The sequence below is a fragment of the Sander vitreus genome, chromosome 24, assembly GCF_031162955.1.
Source record: "Sander vitreus isolate 19-12246 chromosome 24, sanVit1, whole genome shotgun sequence".
Lineage (NCBI taxonomy): Eukaryota > Metazoa > Chordata > Actinopteri > Perciformes > Percidae > Sander > Sander vitreus.
Genome location: NC_135878.1, coordinates 4958341 through 4965886, shown reverse-complemented (window position 1 = coordinate 4965886; position 7546 = coordinate 4958341). Strand labels below are relative to the sequence as shown.

General features: G+C 40.6%; 1 protein-coding gene across 3 annotated transcripts in view; it reads right to left on the bottom strand.

The window, feature by feature from the left end:
* Positions 1-237: 237 nt before the first annotated feature.
* LOC144512669 (gamma-aminobutyric acid receptor subunit beta-3-like) overlaps positions 238-7546 on the bottom strand; it is a 33176-nt gene continuing 25867 nt past the window's right edge. For 2 of the 3 annotated variants that reach the window (XM_078243508.1, XM_078243510.1), the window contains 2 exons: positions 2905-3152; positions 238-609 (listed from right to left, as the gene is read on the bottom strand). In XM_078243508.1, the coding sequence (XP_078099634.1) occupies positions 238-609; positions 2905-3152 (620 nt within the window). Of the gene's footprint in view, positions 610-2369; positions 2439-2904; positions 3153-7546 lie in introns of all 3 variants that reach the window. The other variant, XM_078243507.1, reaches the window with a different exon arrangement.

The window sequence follows — 7546 nt, the reverse complement described above, 5'->3', positions numbered from 1 at the left end:
ACTTTCGAAAATAAAAAGACCTTGGTACTAAGGATTCAAAGACTGCAAATATAAAAACAATTTTGACAAGAACTTGGTCCTTTCTCAGTCTGTTGTTTTTTTGTCTTGAAGTGTTGCAGTCTTTAATTGAAAGATTCGATCATGTATAAAAGCAACAGGAAAAACGGAAGAAAAAGAAACAAAATGAAGAAAAGAAATCAAACCAGCAACAACAAACATCTCAACAAAACAGTCCAATCAGACATAGTAGAGCCAATAGACGAGGTTGAACAGTGAGAAAACAGAAGGGAAGATGATCCGTGACCAGCGGTCGATGGCGTTCACATCCGTCAGGTCGGGGATTTTGATTTTGAGCTGCGAGGACCGCCTCCGCAGACGGCTGCGTTTCAGCTGAGCGGCCCGGTCCAGGGAGTGCTTGCTGGTGGAGCGTGGGCCGATCCCGCCGCTCTGCTTGCGGTACTGGATGTGCGACGAGGCCGTGCTGTCCAACTGCACCATGGACTGAGAGTTCCTAATGTCCGCCAAGCTGGTGGTGATCTCGCCTCCCGCCACCTCGTTATGGATCTCCAGGGTGGTTAGCAGGATGTTTCCGTGGCCGTGCGGTTCCGCCTGAATGGATAAAGAAATGGGAAAACTAATTAGCGACATTATGTGCAAATAACTGGAACAGCTAGATAGGACTCTACCTGAAGTGTTAAAGCACTCTCCCTCAGTGCACAATGCATTCAAGACCATGAAATGTTGATGTCATCATGGAACGATTACTGAACGGGCACAGGCCCAGGGGCCCAGAGACTCCTGACCACAAAAACTGGCAACCAGTTACATATATACAGAAAACATCTACAAAGACACATAAAATGACTCCAAAGGGATGCTAAATGACTATAAAGAGACACAAAACATGTTGTTTTGCATCTCTTTATACTTTCAGTGTGGGTGCTTTGTCCCTACGAGAGGTGGGGGTTCTTTTACATGACTGTGCCAGGGGCCTATTGTCTCATAATCCGTCCATGGATGTCTCCTTAGAACATTGGGACATATTTTCTAAAACATTGCAGTGCTTTGCTCCAGACCTGACATGTGTGTAAGTTAAAGTGTTACAATAGTAAATTGTGATTTTGGGCACCAAATGCATGCTCTTTTGGGAATTGTTGGTTCTCTGTAAATTATAGTGTGGTCTAGACCTACTCTATCTGTAAAGTGTCCTGAGATAACTTTGGTTATGATTTGACACTATAAATAAAATTTGAATGAAACTTATCATCATTAAGTGCATCGCAAGAAACCTTTTTGAGTTTTTCTTGCATATGGAAAAGTAATTGAGTGGATGAAGGAGCAGTTTCAGGCACAGCTTGGGTCTCAAGCGCCTCTGGTCCTTGATGGCATTTTTATCATTTAACGGCAGCCACTACAATGTCAGCTGCTCTGTATGACTTGATACATTGACATTGATAAATGATCAGAGAAATATTTTCGTTTTCTTGGGTGTCATGCCTCCTGCTATAACCTGTGGACCTCCCCTCTGAAGCACATGAAGATTTTCTTTTTCCCGGACTGAATAAGTCCACACCATCACTTTCAACAATTTAATCAATCACATAGGACACACATCATACTCCATGCCTATGATGTGTGCACCACAAAATCAACAATAATAGACAGTGGCAATCATTCATGCAAATGTAGCAACTGTGGAAGTCCCACATTTCCCCTTTTCTTCTAATGTCAGTGTTTGTACAGGTCAGAAAGGATCTAACTAAGACCTTTTAAGGTGTGTTCACTGACTTCCAATGACTTTGTATGCACTTGATTTGAAGGCAGTGGGCTATAAGTTACTATTATTATTCTCAGTTTGATTTAATATTTTCAGAATTGATTAAACCTTTTGAAAATGTCCAATTAAAAAAGAATCATGGTACTAATGCAGAAAAAATGGGGGACCTCTGCATTAACTATCAACTGATTTACCACATTCTGACATGCACAGTGTCAATCTATGAAAGCTATGTGAGACGTGGCTTTTAATGATGATTTCAATGAGAAAAGATATACAGACAGCATGCATTCAGGATATCCTCTGAAAGGAGAAACAGGTTCATATCTGAAACAGCGATTTGACAATGCAATCGAGCACGAGCATCATTTCAATGCAGAAACAACTGCAATGAAGAAGTCAAAGTCAAAATAAATACTCCTGAGAATATGGCAATGTCATGAAGATGTCTGTTGTCGCTTGACTCATTCCATGGATGGGGAAATATTTTGCATTACGGCAAAAGAAAATTAAAAAGACATCCATGTCAGCTGATGGCAATGGCAGAGTTGACTCAAGGATATTGAAGAGTCTCACTGAACAAGCAACTCACCGAGCGTGAGTGGCGAAGACCTTTAACCTGATTGGACCGCTTTAGGGATGCGGTCCTACTACCTGCCTCCTGAGGAGATGAAAATATTCAGCCACATGTGGGGAACAAATACCTGATTTAATTTTTTTGAACTCAACATATTTTGCCTACTGAAGCCTCCAGATACAGTGATACAGATGCCTGTGAATAATATGATGATGTAATACAGGTCAATTATGCTGAACATTTTCCTTTTGCTGCTTCTGCGATGGAGAGCTGAAAAAACAAGTTAATTTTAGAATAACTGTGGTGTCAAGGCTGTTTTATCATTCATGTCCTGTTAGGAGGAAGAAAAAAATAAGGAATTTAAGAGTCCACTCAGACGGTCCTTTTTACAGTGTTGTCCTGCGGCATTTTCTGTGGATATAACCAAATATTCATACATGTGCAGTACCATTATTTATTGATTAATACTTTAATTCAATCCATTTATCAACTGATCATTTGAGTCCAGAAATCATGTCACAAACGTCACAATCGTCAAATCCCAACTCACCCTTGCTGCGTCGTACTTGGCTGCCCTCTCATTGTTGGCTTTCTCTGCCTTCTCCGCTAGCTTCTTCTGCATCTGGGGACCCCTTCCGAAGAAGATGTAGTTGACGAAGGCGTACTCCAGCAGGGCCAGGAAGACCATGACGAAGCAGCCCATCAGGTACATGTCGATGGCCTTGACGTAGGGAATCTTGGGCAGCGTCTCTCTCAAGTGGGTGTTGATAGTGGTCATTGTCAGCACCGTGGTGATCCCTGACATAAATAAAAAGAAAAACATGGTCTTTTTAATCATTTTAGGTGTCATTATGACCAAAAGAGCATTAAATAACCACAGGAGCAGAAACTGTCATGAGCCAAAAGGTAGTTAATGGTTATTTTGGATAACAACTATCAGTCATCAATATCAGTAATATAAAGCATCAATATAAGTGAGAGCTGCAAATAGTCGATTAATCGATTAGCTGTGAACTACTAAATTAATCGGCAACTATTTTGATAATCGATTAATCGGTTGAGTATTATTTTTAAGAAAAAAAAAAGGCAAAATTATCTGATTCCAGCATCTTAAATGTGAATATTTTCTAGTTCCGTCACTCCTCTGTGACAGTAAACTTTATATCTTTGAGTTGTGGACAGAACAAGACATTTGAGGACGTCATCTTGGGCTTTAGAAAAACTCTGACCGACATTTTTCACCATTTTCGGACACTTTATAGTGCAAACAACTAATCGAGAAAATCGCAGTAAATTCTACCTGTTCAGATCATACAGCATCATTTAGAGGATGAAATGTGTTATCTTTTTCTCCAAGGCTTTCTTAATACCAATCTTGGCACTCAATCTGTGATGGTAAATTTGACGCTTAATTAGTCCAAACCTGTTTTACCCCCCCACACACACACACACACACACACACACACACACACATTTTCTAAGCAGATGCTTCGATCTCGTCAGTAACCTTAAGGTCACGTTGAAGGAAAAACTCCAACAGATGTCTTAGGTGTTACTTTAGAAACAAGGATATTTTTTATAGAAAACATGTTCGTTCCATTTCCTCTGCTAGTTCAGAGCAGAATGGACCTAGTGGGGGAAAAAAACCTATGTTGCTCTGAGATTGCCTTGCTGAAGTGTCAAAGAAACAGTGAGGGCGGGAAAAGAAAATATTACATGCACAGTATTTAGCTTGAGCACTTCCTGATCACTTTTATGTTTGATCTTATTTTACTTGCATGAACACACAGGCACTGGTAGGTGTGTGCATAACCTCTGCTTCATTGGCATTTTAAAGGTCTACCTTGAAACCTCCAACTGCCCCTTAGTCATCGGGCAAAAAAAACTCATTAGAATAGTGCTGCATGTATCTAGCCCCTAGCTCTTTGTAACCTTAACCACAACGGATACAGAGTGACGCGCTTCTTTGCTGTATCCCAGTAAAGGACCTTCGCACCTTGTCTGTTTCAGAATGACAGAAAGAGAGAGACACTAAGTGAGACGCGTATAAAATGACAAATAGATGAGGGGAAATTGAATTGGCTGAGGTTTGATACATTTCTACAGTGGCTCTGAGAGCTCAATGCACTGTAACCTATGAATATGCATGCAAAAGACTAAACACAATTAAATACAGGAAACGCAACCAAATACAGAAACGCAATGCAACTAGGTGTGGGCAATATATCACGATAGTCAGGGTATTTCTGTGATAATGATATTCTTGATGATATGGCAACATACTGAACAATTTAGGGCTGCAACGAACGATTATTTTCATTATATTGATTATTTTCTCGATTAATCGATTAGTTGTTTGGCTTGGTGAAAAATGTCGATCAGTGTTTTTCCAAAGCCCAAAATGACGTCCTCAAATGTCTTGTTTTGTCCACAATTCAAAGATATTCAGTCTACTGTCACAGAGGAGAGAAGAAACTAGAAAATATTCACATTTAAGAAGCTGGAATCAGAGATTTCTTCCTTTTTTTTTTCCATAAAAAATGACTCAAGCCGATTAATCGATTATCAAAATAGTTGGTGATTAATTTAATAGTTGACTAACTAATTGATTAATTCATTAATCGTTGCAGCTCTAGAACAATATTTTATCAATAATTTAAAAAACATACAATTGCAACAAAATAAGTGTTAATTATTTTATGTCATCAACATTAACAGTTTGCCTTTAAATATTCAGTAAAAACTATTTAATCAACTCAGCTTGTAATCAACTCAGAGTAACTCAGAGTGAGATTCTGTATAAAATTGTACAACAAAGTGCACATCTAAACAGTTTCCAAATTAACAAGCAATTACGTCAACAAGTCGGAATATTGCCATTATCACAATAAGATTTGACCCAACTGCAACAACAGAAAACACAACCCCAAATACAAAAAACGATTTACACTTTGTAGCTAATTTCCATTGTGATTATGTGTGACTTGCGACGTGTTTCTGCACTTATGCTACCATGAAAACCCCATGTATCTTACAGTACCATCTTACATATCACAAGTCATAGCAAATAAACACATGCCTCACTCATATTCATGCAAACCCTGACCTCCTGCAATGCAATACCGCTATATCTTATCTCATTATAGATATGTGGCAGATACTATCTCTACTACTTTATCTACCCATGCTGGAAATAAATGGAGCCTATCAGTAGCCGGGCCGCTCGTATAACACACATGAACAAGGCTTTTGTGTGTGTAAGTGTGTGTGTGTGTGTACGAGTGTGTGTCATAAATTACAGTGAAGAGACAAGGGACAGTCGGGAGGGGTTGGGAGGAGGGAGCAGGATAGCTTAGGTCAATCTAGCCCTTAGTGTGATTTATTGGCACATTACAATGCTAACACACTGTGTGTGTGTGTGTGTGTGTGTGTGTGTGTGTGTGTGTGTGTGTGTGTGTGTGTGTGTGTGTGTGTGTGTGCGCGTGCGCCACATCACGGACAGTGTGAGAAGCGGGTGCGTATAAACAAGCTCACCTGAACATGCACATGCTTCGTGTCTAGGCTCCGCAATCTCTAGGTTTTTTTTGCTTAACAACAGCCTTGTTCTTTATAGGTGTTCTCTCAGCTGCGCCATTACTCTCTGTCCTTTGCTCCCTCCCTCCATTCCTCCCTCTCTTTTGCTCGCTCCCTCCCTGTTCGGACAATTTAATCAAGGGGCCATGCGCCCATGGGCCTCTCTCCTTTTTCATCACGCTGTTACACTCCTAGGGGAGAAATATAGTTTTATATGGTCTCTCTCACTCTCTGTCTTTTTCTGTCTCTCTCATCCCCTCTCTCTGTCTCGTCCCATTGTTCGCTGCTATCTCTCCCTCTCCCTCAATCTGTCCCTCTGCCGCTCTTCATTTATCCTGTACTCCCACACACACACACACACACACACACACACACACACACACACACCCAGATCTCCCCATCATTTACTGGTGGTTTCCATCTTTCCATCCCCCCCTTTTTCTCTTGTTATATGTCCCAGAGTCTCTTTTCAACTAACAGCTGAAACAAAGGAACACAGCAATCAAATATCCTCTAATCACAAGCCAATAGGCCATTAGCAACACTAGAAAAACAGAAAAGGTATCATGTAGGATGCAATAAAGCGCGTGAAAGGCAATGGATGTTGACTGCGAGAACAGAGGCATGGGCATTAAATCACAGCAACGTCAATTAAACACTTCCATTCATCACTTGCAGACAGCACAAATTGTCAACTATCTAGTTAGCATGCGCAATGTTTCAAGACTTGTCATTTTGAGAGTATGCGGTTTAGAAAAAAAAGGTTTTAACGCACTGGAACAACATACAGTGAACTCAACTTGTGTCTACCATTACACTAAAAGTGCTCCTACACCAATTACAGATAATGCCCACACCTTGACTGTTATATGACTTGACTGCATATATAATATGATTGTGAGTGAAGGGCATGACTGTGGGAAATGGGTTGCAACCAGATTAGGGTGCGAGCAGGTCATTTGTAACTTTGCAATCCTTTGAAATTGCTCAGGAAAATGAGATTCTCCTTCAAACAATTCAATTGTTTGCCTGCTGCCTCCTTGAATTGATTTCTCCTTGATCATTACGTTGCTCTTACTGGCAGGTTTGTACACACAAGAGGAGCAGACGCACACAGGCATATACACACACACACACACACACACACACACACACACACGCACACGCACACACACACACCTCCTTCCACCATCAAGGCACCTGCTGAAAGCTTGTAATGATCCATCAGGAAAAGTGAATGGACCTCCGGTTGCCTCTCAGTTGAGTTAGCACACACCGGATATTGTAGCTATAGCAAGACATTACACGTACACATTCCCCTTACTAACACACACACATGCACAAACATAAAAGCAGACCTACACTCTAAGGTCGGATACTGCATGCCTTAGAAAAATACCTTAGATGCCTTAGATAAATAACCAGTTTAAGCAGGCAAATAACGGTGGCTATAAAACAGATAAAAGTACACGCTCTCCAGATTCCAGTCTCTGTCGAGCTGTATGTGCCTGTGGAAAACAGGTAATGGATCAAAGCATGATTTCCAAAAAGCATTATGATGTGTTAAGGTCATAACTGTTCCATTATCTACCTATATAAAGATGATTTAAGGGCCAAAG